Genomic DNA, 16,287 nt, shown 5'->3' with positions numbered 1-16,287 from the left:
TATTGATCCTCATGTTCCTACCATTCTCCTTCTCTAGAAATCTTCTCCTCTTCGAAATCCAATAGTTACCAACCCAGAAAAACAATTGAGGGTTTATGAACGATGGAAAGCAAGCACAGATATCACTGCCACCATGCAACCAACCACCTCTTCTGCCCATCACTGTTTCTATTTCTGGGTCTCGAAATCCATATGGATTTGCCCACTGCTCACCAAAAGGGTACTCAAACACGTACTCAGCAGCCCTTAGTTGCATTCCTATTGCTCATTATGTTTTAGTTCTTCACCTTCCTAGTCCTATGTGTTCTTTTGCCTTGTCTATTTCCATTGTTTCTACCACTTCCTCACACTGCCGTATCCCTCGTTAACCCTAGGTGGAAGCATACAATGGATGTAGGAATGGATGCCTTGGCCAGTCGAGGGGCATGAGACTTTGTGGATCTTCCTCCTGGTAAGGAATCAGTTAGGTGTCATTGGGTCTACACCATCAAATATCTTCCTAACAGCTCAATGGAACGGCTTAAGGCTTGATCAATTGCCAAGGGGTACAGCCAAACAAACAAGATTGATTATTTTTAAGAGCCTCTAGTTGCCAGAATAAATACAATTGGCCGAATGCCTTTCGTATCGAGATTTGTTGGAAGATGTATACATGGAGCAACCTCCTGGGTATGGTGGTCACTCAAGGGGAGGATGCCATGATGGTGAAGTATGTAGGTTGCACTGCATAAGGCTATTTATGCTCTTAAGGCAGTCTCCTCAAGCTTGGTTTGGCAAGTTTAGTGTGGTGGTCTCTATATTTGGCCATCTCTACTATGATCATTCATTCTTTGGTCTGCAAAAAGGAGACGAGAGTGATCCTTCTAGTAGTTTATGTTGATGATATCATACAACTAGCAATGACCAGAGCAGGATTCCAAATGTTAAGCAGTGGCTTCAAGATAAATTTCAAATCAAGGATTTGGGTACGTACTCCGCGTTACTTTCCTAGTATTAGGATTGTATAGTGTGGGAAAGGGTTGAATCTATCTGAGCAAAATATAACTTGGACTCCTATGGATCCGAAACATGAAGTTGTCTACAGGTGTTGAACTAGGCTTTGAAGAAAAACATCACTATAGGCAGTTCTCGAGTTGATCTACTTGACTAGACCTAACATCTTTTGCAGTGTGGGTAGTGAGTTAGTTTATGGAAAATCCCAAACAACTACATTGGGCTGCTCTTTCTAAGATTTTGTGGTATGTTCTCCCACCAAATGTTTGGTATATAAATGTAATAAAAATTGTGAGATCATGGGAAACTCTGATGTAGATTGGGATGGCTTTGTTGATGATCAAAGTTCTACTACTGGATACTATACATTTGTGAAACAAAGAACTATAGCAATATCTAGTGCTGAAGCAGCATACCAAGCTATGGCTCATGTTGTGAGTGAGCTTATGTGGCTCAAGTCTCTTATGTTAAAGACTGGATTCTTGGTAGTGAAACTAATAGATATGCTTCACGATAATCAAGCTACCATTTATATCACCAGAAATCGAGTCTTCCATGAGAGGACAGAGCATGTTGAAGTAGACTATCATTTTATGAGAGATGCTGAATTGAAGAAGGTAGTGAGGACTTTGTAAGTAAATAGGTGGATCAGTTTGACAATATTTTCACAAAGCTTTTATTATGCCCGCCTTGCCTACAGTTGTAACAAGCTGGTGCGAGGCAATATTTATACCCCTCTAGCTTAAGGGGGAGTGGTAGAAGAAAAATATGTAAGGTTGTGTGAGTGGTGGTATTTTTGTCCTTAAATCTTTTCTATTCTTATTAATGTATCAGAGGGCAGACCTGGAGCTGTACATAAGTGATGCAAAACAAACAAACTGCAAGAACGACAAAGAAAGAAAAACTGCAGCCTGAATTTAAATCAAATTAACTATACATCAACTTGCATGTCCAGCACTTAAACCGCCCCTACAACTAACACATATTTACAAATATGACCCAACTAAACACATCATTACAAAATACTAAAGGAAGTCACTAAAAAAAAACAAAGAGGTCCTTCATACACGCTATTTCCTAAAACTTCGTGTGTTGAATGGGCGGCCTAGGGGATGTAGATGATCCTCTATCATTCTCCCCCAGCTGACAGGAACTCAGCTCAGCAGGAATGCAAAATATGACTCCAGCAAGTCAGGAGCACTTTCACGAACATCATCCTTGGCAAGCCATGTAGCGTCTGACTCAAGACGACCTCTCCACCAAACCAAGTAGTGATGAAAACCACAGTTAGGAGATGTTACAAACTCATCATCCAAGATAGACTCTACTGCTTCTTGTGGTTGAGAAATAGAGGGAGGCTGAGGAGCTACTGAACCTGCATGAGCACCAAATGGCAAACCAAGAGGCTCAAAAGTGCCTTATTAAGGTGTCAAATCCTCAACATTAAACTAGACTAATGGTCATATGAGTAGGTAAATCAAGTAAATATGCATTAGGTCCAAGTTTCTTTAGGATGAGGAAAGGGCCAATGGCATGAGCATGGAGCCTTATAAATGAATTTATAGGGCAACATTCAGGTCTTATGCGAACCATGACACTATCACCTACACTGAACTCTCAAGCCCTACGGTAACATCTACAGCAAGTTTATAATCCTTATTAATCATAGCAAGTTTTCACATGACCTCAGCAGGCAATTCTTGAATGTGATGAACAAAAGACTCGGCAGGCTTAGAAATATGGGCATTTGGTGGCAAAGGGACAAGATCAATGGGTGCACATGTTTATAACTGAATACACACTCAAACAGGCTCTTACCCGTGGACCTGTTCACAAAATTATTATAAGCAAACTCAACTGTACGTAGCACAAGTAGTATCTCCAATGTTGAAGGGATCTCACTAAAGCATAAAACTCTATCATATATACCTCTGTTTGGCATCTGAGCATTTATCACTGAAAAATGCTGTAGGATGTCCCTCTTGACTCAAGACCCCACCTATACCTACCCCAGAGGCATCACAAGCCACCTCAAAAACTCTACTAAAACCTAAATGCCAAAGTACAAGTGCTTCAATCATCTTTTGTTTAACCTCTGTAAAGGCTCTAGCAGCTGATGGGATCCAATGAAACTCTGCTTTTTTCAAACACTCAGTGATAGGGACCATGATGGTGCCAAAATGCCCTATGAATCACCTATAGAAAGTAGCGAGACTGTGAAAACTATGAACCTCGATAACAGTCCTAGGCTCAGGCCACTCTCTAATGGCTCTAACCTTTTCTGGATCAACGGCTATTCCCTGCACAGAGATCATAAAACCAAGAAACAGCACACTAGACTATAGGAAGCTGCACTTCTTGAGGTTACCAAACAATTTCACTTCCCTTAAGGTGATAAAGACCTCATGAATATGTATCAAGTGCTATCCCTAGTTTTACTGCAGACCAGTATATCATCAAAGTAGATCACCAGTAACTTTCCTATGAATGGTTGTAGAACATGTGTCATCTCACAAAAGTGTTAGGAGCATTGGAGAGTCCAAAAGGCATGACCAACCACTTAAATAAACCATCCTGGGTCTTTAAAGTTATTTTCCATTCATCTCCTATTCTAATTCTACTTCGGCGATGCCCACTGCACAGGTCAATCTTGGAGTACCAACTAGAGACAACTAGAATAGCAAGCATATCCTCAAGTCTAGGGATAGGGAACCTATAATTGATGCTGATTTTGTTGATGGCTCTACTATCCACACACATCCTGCAAGATCCATCCTTTTTCAAAGTTAAAAGAACCGGTACTACATATGGACTAAGGCTATGTCTCACAAAGCCCTTGTCAAGGAGTTATCCTACCTACATATTCAATTCAGCACACTCTTTAGGGTTCATCCAATAATGTGGCAAGTTAGGTAATTGAGAACCTGGAATGAGACCGATGGCATGCTAAACGTCTTGCATAGGTGGTAATCACAATAAAACACTTAATCCTCAATAGGAATCTCTTGACAATGACTATAAAATGCATCTGTTTTCCATGCTCTCTCACTCAAAAGCCCTATGATCAAGCAAGTGAATGCTTCTTTGAACTAGGATTGGAAGGGCTATCTTGCTCCTTAACTTACGATTCTTAGGAGTGGGCTTGGTAGGGGTCAAGATTATATTTTTATCTTTGTGCCAAAACACATAAGTGTTTTCCTTACCATGATTGATTATGTCATGATCAAATAACCATGGTCGCCCTAACAGGACATGGGCTACATCCATCGGGAGTACATCACAATAGACCCTATCCTTATAATCTCCCATTTGGATGGGTGCAAGAAACCTCTCGGTAACTAGTAGATTTGTCCTCTTTACCCAATTCACCTTAAAAGGATGACAGTATGGCTCTCCCTTAAGGTTCAATCTACCTAGAGCAGCCTTGGAGATCACATTCATGCTACTAGCCCCATCAATAACTAACTTACATGTCCTACCTCCACAATGAATGAAAATGTGTAAAATAGTGGTTCGTTTCCACTTTTCACTATCCATGGTAAGTGGACCTAACCACACTAACACGATGGTCATCCTCCTTGATATCATCAACAAGCTCACCCTCATCTCCCAAGTACTCAACAGCATTTACAACCTGACAATCAGGCAGATCATTAGTTTCACACTCTAAAGCTAAGACTTGTTGGGGACAAAGGGCAGCAATACGACCTCTAGCATGACAATAATGACACTGCACAGATACCTACTAGCCTGAGGAATACTAGGTTCAATAGAGCGAATAAAATGCTAGGACTCGCTTTGCAGAACTTTCTCTAGGGATAGATGATGGACCTAAGCTGAGAAAAGGATCTGAAATGGCGAGACTCACTCACCTAAGATGAAAACCTACAAGAGTTATTGAGGTACTTTTCAATGGCAAGAGCTTTCTGATAAGCTGCCTCTAAAAGACTCTAGTGAGAACAATTCAACCTATCACCTAAAATCCTACTTAAGACCATTCATAAACCTAGCCACAGTGTGAGGTGTCACCTGAACAATATCACTCCTAAGCATCTGTTAGGTTACCATTTTACCTAAAAGCTTAAGCTGTTAGCTTGTGGACCAACAATGTATATCAAGCTTTAAAACTCCCTCCGCACATGCAGCCCAACAGCACGTGGAGAGATACACACGATGGATTAAGACCCATTACAAAGAATATAATATTTTTTTAATCACCACATGATAAATGCAGGAAACAAGACTTGAACCCAAGACCTCCTAGTAACCAGCTCTGATACCATGTTAGATTACCACTTTACCTAAAAGCTTAAGCTGTTATGTTGTGGGCCAACAATGTATATCAAGCTTTAACAGCATCAACTGCTCAAATCAATTAGTTGGTTACAGTAAAAGTCTATTTATGGTCCAAAAGCTCATTGAACAACTAGATCTTAAAGGAAGGAGGGATGTATTTTCTTTCAATTGTAGACTCATTGCTTCCCACTGGGTAATAGGAGGTACACCCAACAGTTCAAGGGTTTGTTGCACAGTTTGCCTACACTTCTTTGTTGGTCCTACAAGTTTCATCTTGGAAAATTGAATTTTGTCCATGGTACCATTTAAAGAAATCCTTCATCTCCAATACCCAATCTAAAAAGGAGCTCAGGCTAATTTCCCATCATAGGCATGCACATCCACCTTGACCCTTTTTGTAGCAACTTCATAGTGGAGCATGCCTAGGGTTAGGCTGGTACTCTATATCATGAAACTCCTCAAGGTTACCTTCCTTAAACCTAGACTCTAGATTCTGTTGAGGTTGGAGGAGCTAAACTAGCCTACCCATCTATTTTGGAGCCTGACTCATATTGTTAGGTACTATAAAGGAACCCTCAGAGTAGGAAGAATACCCTGGGCTGACCTTACTGAATATGGGGACTCATTAGGGTATCCAATTAATGGTTCTACATCTTCTACAGCAAGGCATTTATCTAAGATCTTCATGACTTGGCCAAACTGTTGTACGAGGTGGTCAAATTTTTGGTCCACAAACTATTGAAGAGTGTCTAACCGAGCAAATAAGGATTGCATACCATTTGGTGCAAGTATAGTGGGATTGGTTTCAATGTTTTTGTTGGTAACCATGGTTAATGCAATATGGTGCAATGATGCTAAGGAAGACTCTAATTGACTACAAGTGATGTGAGCCCCAAAATTACTACAATGCACACACATGAAGCTAGAGAACATAATGCATATGAATGGACACGGTCACATGACATGGCAACAAGGAATGAACCAGATATGGGAATGAACAAGGATTCAAATTATGAGTCAACTAGGGGAATTTACAAGACACAGCAGTTTTGTTTTTCCAAGATGGTAACAAGAAACTTGAAATTATGCAATTACAAATATTCCCTAGTCATACAAACATTAGTGAAGAAAATGTAAGCATTTGGTCACCTCACCAAATATTTTGAGTCCAAATTGAGTTCACCATCAAATTCTCAAGGTACACCAAGCAACTTCTTAACTCCCTATTCTCAGATCCTCAAGAAACAGCCTTCAAACAGCAGCTGGACCTCAATCTGAATAATGGCAAGGATTCAAAACTCTGAAATTTGCTTTGGCAGTCCAAGACTAGGCTGAATTTGACCATAGAAATGTGAACCAAGCTTCATAATTCGAGTTTCACTCAGAAAACTTCAAAATATCAGGAGAAAATCCAAATTCTCAAAGCTAGAAGCAATATCTCACAAGTCTAGGAAAATAGGAGAAGTCCAGCAAGCGTGCCAGTGAGTGGGACAGGTGAGCCACCACAATGTGGTTCCAACTGGTGGTCGATCGGGGGGTGGGGATTCTAGTGAGGGTGGCGGTATAGTGAGAAATGAGGGATTTAGAGGGACCACCGGCTGGGGTAGCTTCTAATGGGGCATTGGGGGCACACCCCTTGTCGGATGGAGATGATATTGAAGGGGAGGGGGTTTCAGCGGTGTCCGATTTTGGTGGTGAGGGGATGTTGTGGTTCGCTTGGTGAAAATTAGTGTTTCAAGATCCAGGGCATGATTGCAATTTTCTGCAATTTCTGACTTTGAATGGCTGCATGTGATCGTGGTTGCGCTCTGATGCCAATTTGATGTAGGATGAGTGAGAAAATTCAGATACAGAGAGAGAATTCAAAGGATTAGAAGGAAGAAGGATAGCAACAACCTCTGTGTGTGTGTGTGTGTGTGTGTGTGTGTGTGAGAGAGAGAGAGAGAGGAGAACTGCAGTCTGAAATTAAAATCAAAAACACTGTACATCAACTTGCATATCCAGCACTTAAACCACTACTACAACTAACACATATTTACAAATATGACCCAACTAAACACATAATTACAGAACACAAAAGGAAGTCACTAAAAAAAATGAAAAGAGGTATACACACTATTTCCTGCCTAAAACACAATTGCCAAATGGACGGCCTAACCTTCACCTCTTCATCTTTAACCCCCAAGTACTGTATTTTCTGCTTTAATTCTTCAATTTATTTCAGATTTAAAAGAATGGTATTTATCATTCTTGATGAAGCATGTTGATCACTTTCACCCATGCATGAAGCCCTCATTTTGGTCATACAGCCCTACTTGTACATGAAGTGGAAAAATTTCTTGTGGTTTTACCCTAATCTTTTGGCATTTATTTTACTTTTGTTTTTCAAACCCAAATTCAAAACTAATTTTACAAAAAATGTATGAAATACTTGGGGCCCTTTTGGTATCATTGCTATTTTCGATTTTCTGTTTTCGTTTTTGTACATTGATGAAACAGATTATGAAAACGTGATTGTTTATGTTGCTAGTTTTCTATTTTTGTTGACGGTTTTCAGCTATTTACGGAAAAAAAAAAAAACTGAAAACCAAATTTTATGATTTTTAGTTGTTTTGGCAACCTATTGCAAGAATATTGTAGTATCCAGAATTACTTTTTTGAATTTAATCATTCATTTCATCTGCATTTTTTGGTGAAATTAAAATAAAATTATTATATAAATTTTAAACATAATTCAATTAAAAAATGCCCCATAAAAATTTAAAAATAATAATAAAATCCATTACAAAATATTTACTATATTTCAATTGTCATGTACAATAAGATTGCTCTTGTAAAGTGAACTTTGAAATATAATAATTAAATAAAATAACTATAATAGTTTTTATTTTTATTATAATATTTATAATTTATATTACTTTGTACTTTTATTATTTTAGTCATATTTTTTTTGTAATTGTTATTTGATTCAAGGAAAAAAATGAGCATTTGTTAGATCAAATTTTTAACTTGTTATAGTTTAGAAATACTAACCAAACAAGTTGCTGATTTTCAGTCCTTAATTTTTTGTTTCTGGTTTTTAGTTTTCGTTTCTAGTTTCCATTTTCATAATGACAATGATACCAAATAGCACCTTAGATAATGCATAGAGCCGGGTAACATGCTTAAATGCTACATACTTTACTATAAGAATAACTAAATAAAGGGCATGTGAAATTAGGATATGACAACCCATAAGCCCAATGCAACACCACAATTCAAGGGTACAACACCTTTTTTATACAATATATATATATATATATATATATATATCAATAGGGAGCAGGGAATATAAAATGAAGGAGTCAAAAAAAATTATAAAATAAATGAAATACAATCATATTAATAAAGCCTTCAAATCCTGCAGAAAATCCTCAAAACATGTACCCTTAACAAAAAGCCCAAACAGATGCCAAGTACCAAGTCTTGTTCCAAAGAAAACTTGAAAACAACTTCTTTCTAGAGAAAATATGCACATTCCACTCTAACCGAATCACCACATAACAGCAAATAGCAAACACCTGCACAAAGTTACAACATCCTTCCACTTCTTAAACCCAATGAAAGAAATACCTAGTAGGCACATCCAATCCTTTCCAAATAATCCGAACAATATATTCCACATGCCCCAAGAAAATGGACAGTGTACAAATAGATGAGATATGAACACAGAAACAAACATCTAGGGGCAATGCCTCAGAACATCTCCTCCTGCACAAGGATTGTTGATGTTAACTCCATGAGGGGCCAACAACCAAACAAATGCCGTGGTCTTAGAATGGGCTCTCGTCTCCCAAATATAACAATGAAGAAAGAAAGGCATATTAGACTTGATAAGATGACCACCACCACCACCCCCAACCCCAACAAAACGAAAAAAAAAAAAGATTACTTGCAAGAAACCTACGCATAGAATCCAAAATACTCACCCTACTATTTGAAATATGACAGTCCTCTAACGCACAAAACTAAGAAGCAAGCTCCTCCAATTCCCTATATTTAAACCCTTCTACAATAGAAATGCCAAGACAGTTAAATACCATCACAAATCAAAAAGCATACAACTCTTATAATGGTTACACATTGCACAAAAGGGTATATGAACTATGAAGGAACCTGTGTGCATATATATTTTTATACAAACAATGACATTAATGGATCAATGACTAAGCTTTTATCCCAATCACAAACACATCAATCTATGCAGTTGTACTTACATAAAAGAGTTGTACAAGCCCAACATGTAGAAAGGAATAAAATTTCAAAATACCACCACAAGAGTATGATTCTTGAGAGCTAATTTGTGGCCACTGATCAGGTAATATCCATTGCAGCGTTGGGATGACAACTGACTTTAGAACAAAGATACTGCAGGGAAGTAAAGAGTAAACATCAAGAAGTCAAAAATTTTCAGTTCTGATATACACATGCGTGCATGCACATGGCAATGCTCTATTGATACCTCCTGTAGGTAATGCCTCAGCAATGCCTTTGAATTCTTTTAGAATTCACCACTAGAATTCACCAGCACCTTTGCACCAAAAAGGAACCCAGCCCCAAGGTGCCACCCGCTTTTCTTATCAGTACAATTGTTTTCCCTTTAATTTTCATCACCAAACATAGAGAGAGAGGGGGGGAGGGAGAGAGATAAGAGAGATACCAAAGTTATTTTGAGAGAAGAAAGCACCCTGACCAGCCTCCAGAGGAAAATAAACACTTCACCGCCAGCATCTGCCCACCATGAACACCGGCAGCTTCCATCACAACCACCAGAATTCAACCATTAAGAGTCATCATCATCTAAAATTGTGCGATGCCACCAATGTCGATGAGTTTCTAAGTTTCTAACAGGAATATGAGGCATACAGTTTCTGACCTATGGAATCTACAGGTGTTGTCATTTGAATCATTTATGCTAGTGACTCCTCTGATAAGACCCTAGGGTTTTATCGTGGAGAAATTGGGGAAATTTAAAGAATGGAAAATAATAAGAGAAATAGGGTTGATCACTTTGAGGGGATCTGCCTCCAAATTAGCCAAAGGCTATGAGTTATGCTATTGCTTCATTGCTTGTTTGAGTGCCAAATGCCCCATAGGGGTCACATATACAAAATAGGGTAAAGAAACTGACTCCTATTAGGATTGTAAAATATCCCCTTGAACCCTAACTGATTTGGGAATCCTAACAAACATTAAATAATCCTAACATTAAATAAAATCCAAAAAATTTGGACTCAAATTAATTAGAAATCACAATTGATTTGGGAATCCTAACTAACAAACATTAAATAATCCTAACATTAAATAGAATTGATTTGGGAATCATAATTAGAAATCCTAATTGATTTGGGAATCCTAACATTCCCACCTCTTTCAAATCAGCCTTGTCCTCAACGTTGAGCAGCAATAAACTCCGAGAATCTCTCCATCTTGTAGTTGCATGCACAATGGCTAGCATCTCTTTGTCAATCGTGCCAATGTGGGATGTAGAAAAAGCTTTATTGGTAAAAGCAATGGGGCGTTTGTCTTGCATTAAAACTACACCAATGTCAACTCTTGATGCATCAGGCTCAATGATGAACATCTCATTGTAATCTAGCAAGGCAAGAACTGGTGTGGTGGTCATTGTGTGCTTAAGCTTGACAAAGGCTTGTTCAACTTCCTTACTCCATTTAAATGCATCCTTTTCAGTAGAGCGGCCATTGGAGCACTAATCATTCCATAATCCTTGAAAAAGTTGCGGTAGTAACCAATCAACCGCAAAAATCCTGCAGCATTTTTATCGTTTGTGGAATAGGCCAGCTTGTTATCACTAGTAATTTAGAAGGGTCAGCTGAAACATCTTCTTGGGAAACAATATGCTTAACGTATTCCACATGCAATGGACCAAAACTGCATTTAGATTTCTTCACAAACAGATGATGCTCACGAAGAGTGGTGAGTACAGCTTGCAAATGACCTAAATGATCTGCCAATAAAGGAATGCGATGATCATGCATTCATTGAGGTGGCAATCCTATGGCTCCTCAAATAGGTCAGAAAATTATGAAATAAGAGATTCTAACCCTTCATCCTGCCCAGATGGATGTTGTAACTCTTTGATACACGAAATTGTACTAGGTAGCCACGTCACTCCTTTTTAAGGAGCTTATCCATACAATGGCTTGAAATTTAAGTGACATTACCACAACATTTGCCTTTAAGAGTCATTCTCTAGCCATTCACAATGAACTTCATAACCAGTTTAGAGAAATTCCAAGCCATATCACCTAAAGTCCTTAACCATTCAATAACCAAAACCACTTCATAGTTTCTAGTGGCAGCAAAAAGAAATCAACATACAACCCATGATTTTGCATAGTAAGTTTAACCTTAGGACACTTGCTTTGACATGTCAAGGCCCTTCCATCTACAACCTTCACATCAAACTTTTCACATTGCTCCATAGGATAGGCTAGTCGTTTAGCAATTTTAGTGTCCATGAAGTTATTAGGTGCTACCCATATCAATTAAGATAGTAACAGGTTGCCGTTTTAGGAAGCCACTAATATTCATGGATTGAGGATTAGCATAACCAACTAAAGCATGAACTGAAGAAGTGATGGATTCATCATTATTATTAGATTTCATACCTTCCTAATCTGAATAAGGGTGGTCATCCTCAACCTCTTCTGGCCCTTCCACTAGTTCAATCATCAATTGTCCTTTTTTTGCAACGGTGCCTTCTATGCCATTTTTAATCAAAATGCCAGCACAGTTCTTTTTTCATTCACTCTTTACATCCCTCCTAAGTCAATTGTTTGGCAGGGGGATTGTGAGGAGGAGATGGTGTGATAGTGCTGCTGTGATTCTGCTTGCTAATGGTCTTGTTAGAGCGACGTCATTCTTCTCCCAACTTTTGTTCTCCTAACCGTGCCAAGGAAATTGCAGCAATCATAGTTTGTGGCCGACGCACTTTGACCTCACGCCAAATGTCAAGTAGGAGACCTTCAATAAAAGTACTAACAAGTTGGCTTTCATTCCAATCTTTAGTCCTCTTTGATAGCTGCTCAAATCGTGTTTGATACTCCAATGTGCTAGTTTGGCGTATTTTAGCAAGCTCTCCATTGATATTCTCATATCCAGTGGGCCCAAATCTGACAAGTAATTTAGAAACAAATTTTGCCCATGAAGGCACTCCATAATGAACTTCAAACCATGGTTTTAAATCACGGTAGCGGGTAGCATAACGTAACGGTAACGGGTGTAACGGGAAGCAGGAGTAGCGGATGTTACATAACGGGAAGCGGGTGTAACGGCCGTGAATTTTTTTGGAGCACACACAACCTTGTGCATATTAGCGTACTTGCATGTTTTAAGCTTTTAGCCAACCTTAGAAAGGGTTTTAGTGTATTTTGGACCCTTTAGTTTGAGTAACTAAGTTATTTGGTAAGGGCAACAAGTTTACACATCATTGATAGAAAATTACGTGTGTAAGAGTATTTGTACTTCTCATTGTTCTTATCTGTGATAAATTCTTATGTGTGCTAAATGAATTAATAAAATAAAATACATTATACACTCCATTAATCTATTAGACACATAAGACATACGAATAATATAAATATAAAATAGCTAGAAAAGAAAGAAAGTTGAAGTTGAAAAATAAAGAACATAAATATCACATTACTAATATTATTAAAAAAAAAATTTCCCTAACAAGTTAATATTTTGAAATTGTTAATTAATGCATCTATTGTGAGTATTTAAAGAAATTGTAAATTTTGTATCATTGTCATCCTCATTATAATCTTTTCCCCCTCTTGCCACTTGGTATATTGAGAATGATATATGAAAGAGAGAGAGAAAAAGTGATAAGAAAAAGTAAAAAATAAAATATTTTTTTGGTGTAATAGCCCTGTAGCGGTTACGTAACGGCCATAGCGGCCTTTACGTAATGGTTGCGGTCCATAACGGTCGCTACGGCCGTGATTTTTCTTCCCACCGATTTCGCGGTGTGTAACGGTATCGGTAACCTAAAAAACCTTTACGTAACGGCGTTACGTAACGGTCACGGCCTTTATTTAAAACCATGCTTCAAACCAATCATACCATTGAATAATCCAAACTAATAGTGGAAATCTCAACTTTAGATATTTCTGGAGTGCAGTAAAAGCGAAAGTATTTTTCAACCCTAGAAACCCAACAGATGGGGTCATCATTGTCCATCGAAGAAATTCCACCTTAATACGAGAAGGACCATGATCACGCTCTCCTTGGTAACCTCCTTCACGCATGTATGACTACTCCCTATGATTAGCTGATGTTGAGAAATCATCTTCTCTCTCTTTATGGGAAGATGTACTGAGTAGTTTACAGAGCGATGCTTGGATCTCTTCAAATTGAGACTTAAACATATTGCTAAGTTCAACCTTTAGCCTAGCTTCCATCTAGGACTCTGCTGGATTTTCTGAGGCCATTGTGTACGAGTGAAGATCACGAATTCCAAAATCTTGCTTTTTTTGGCAGGTAAACGACATCCACAAGAATGTCAGCTCTGATACCAAATGATAAGACCCTTGAATTTTAACGTGGTGAAATTGGGGAAATTTAAAGAATGGAAAATAATAAGAGAAATAGAGTTGATCACTTCAAGGGGATCTATCTCCAAATTAGCCAAATACTATGAATTCTGTTATTGCTTCATTGCTTGCTTAAATGCCAAAAGCTCCATAGGGGTCACATATATATAGACTAAAGAAACCGAATCCTATTAGGATTGTTATATATCCCCTTGAATCTTAATTGATTTGGGAATCCTAACAAACATTAAATAATCCTAACATTAAATAGAATTTTAATAGATTTAGGACTTATATTAACTAGAAATCCCAATTGATTTGGGATCCGAACTAACAAACATTAAATAATCCTAACATTAAATAGAATCCTAATTGATTTGGGAATCATATTGGCTAGAAATCCCAATTGATCTGGGAATCCTAACACATTCTCTTGGTCATCACCCACAGTCACAAGAACAAAGAAAGAAGACCACTCTTGTTTAGGAAAAGAGATCAGAGACTACCCTTTGCTGATACGAGTGACCAGTCTCATTTGGGAAGAGAGATCAGGGAAAATAGAGAATAATGAGAACAGAGTAATTCCAAGGCATCATCTACTGGAGGCATCACTGGGGCGTTACTCCATGTGCATGTGCATGCACGTTATATGTGTAAGAGCAAATGCACAATTCTACATCCAACAAATGTCTTAAATATCAGCTGACAAGATAGATAGAAGTAATTATGCATTCAAAAATACTCAAATTGATATGTAAAGAAATGTGGGATTACTAGAGGCGTAATCAAATTTATAGCCAAATGGTTAAACTAATAACTAATTTATTTTAAAATACAATTGGGAAGTAAGATGAATGGTCATACTCATAAATTACATTTCACTTTGCTAGCATCCACTAAATTAAAAATAATCTAAAGAGAAATTTTATCAGTCAAATTGTTTTTGCCCAGCAGGTCTCTTAAGGGCTTGGGGGGTGCTTTTTTGTTCATTTTCAGTACAGGACATCAGAAGTCAGGTCACTAAAATTTTAATTGGTGTATACATTATACAGATAAATGAAAAGTGTACGTCATACCCACCCTTTGATTGCTGAGGGTCTGGAGTTGCTTTAATTTCAACAAAACCAGGAAACTCCAACCCCTTAAAGATCATATGGACTATCCCAAGATCCTAATTTTGTTATCAAAACAATGAAAATTAAAACTACAACTTCAAACTCTTTTATTTTCCTACATTTTCTTATAACAAATCCAGAACAAGATGAAGTTCATAAAATTCTTTTCCTTTTTTGTTTTGAGTGGGAAGGGCTTGTTAACAGAAGACAAATCCTCGGAATCCCTTAACCACTGCAACAAAATGTGCGCATGTAATCATCCATCAGAAGATTTACAACTAACTCAGTCCAGAATAACCAGAGAAAGAGAGAGAGCTCTCTGCAGATTATACCTTCCCAGAAAAATCAAACCATTTAAGAGAAAGCACTGTCCCGTTCGGATCAAAAGTTTTCTTGACCTGAAGTAATATAGAAGTAAAGGTAATTATGAACATCAAGCCATCGAAAGAAACAAGAGCGAGAAATGGAAGGCGATGATTCAGAGAGGTAACCTGAGACAAAAGACGAGGACTCTATGAAGACAACAGGCCTCCCTGAACCCCTCAAACCAGAGTACAGTTGCTTGCTTTATTTTCGCTGTCAAAACGCCCTCCATGTGAGAAGTAGAGAGAGCTCATACGCAACGCACAGTAGTTGAGCCCACTCTGGGCAGATTACCAGAGTGGGGGGCGCGTGCCCGCTGAGAAATACTCCCATAATGTCAATTACCAAATCCGTCCTAAAAGTAGAATGTCCCTATTGTAGGAAATAGAAATATTTTTGTTTGGTTTAAATATTGAAAACGGTATTTACTTATTTAGTTTAACATGAAATTTAACATTTATTTTAAGAAGGTATTTATTATATAATATATAAATTATTTTTAATAAAAAATCTAGTAAGAATATACACTTAATGTAATTTATATTTTCATTTTTTAAATATTTATTAAATACGTAAATGAGATAATTATAGCGATATAATCTCTTAAAGTATTAACTGTATATCATATTATGACACAATAATATTTTTTTTATTTTACTAATAATTTATTATTTTAAATATAATAATAACATGTAATAATGTTATATTATATATAAGGGCATTGATGTCCAGCAACTCAAAATAACAACAGCTTGGTTCTAAAAATAAAATTTTCATAAAAATAAATTTTCTATTAACTTACCTACCATGAGGGTGGGAATAGGATATGCCTAAATTTTTTAAAAATATTTTATTTCTTTCTACGATTTTGGTGTCCGATTAAATTTGAAAATGATCAAATCCCTATAACATTTATAGAT

The 16,287-nt window shown here is 37.5% G+C and overlaps 1 protein-coding gene across 15 annotated transcripts in view; it reads right to left on the bottom strand.

Annotated features, from left to right (window-relative positions):
- Positions 1-15,724, bottom strand: part of LOC131164669 (protein EI24 homolog) — a 63,743-nt gene extending 48,019 nt beyond the window's left edge. For 12 of the 15 annotated variants that reach the window (XR_009139323.1, XR_009139322.1, XM_058122032.1 and 9 more), the window contains exons 1-3: positions 15,496-15,692; positions 15,337-15,402; positions 9,546-9,696 (exon numbers count right to left, since the gene is read on the bottom strand). Coding sequence is in view for 13 of the 15 variants with exons in the window: in XM_058122032.1 (XP_057978015.1) it covers positions 9,546-9,696; positions 15,337-15,402; positions 15,496-15,599 (321 nt within the window). In the remaining 2 variants the exon portion in view is untranslated. Of the gene's footprint in view, positions 1-9,545; positions 9,697-15,336; positions 15,403-15,495 lie in introns of all 15 variants that reach the window. The other 3 variants (XM_058122029.1, XM_058122037.1, XM_058122033.1) reach the window with 2 other exon arrangements.
- Positions 15,725-16,287: the final 563 nt, after the last annotated feature.

The sequence above is a fragment of the Malania oleifera genome, chromosome 9 (assembly GCF_029873635.1).
Source record: "Malania oleifera isolate guangnan ecotype guangnan chromosome 9, ASM2987363v1, whole genome shotgun sequence".
Taxonomy (NCBI): Eukaryota; Viridiplantae; Streptophyta; class Magnoliopsida; order Santalales; family Ximeniaceae; genus Malania; species Malania oleifera.
The sequence above is the reverse complement of the archived record's forward strand: the minus strand, read 5'-3'. Positions and strand labels throughout refer to the sequence as shown.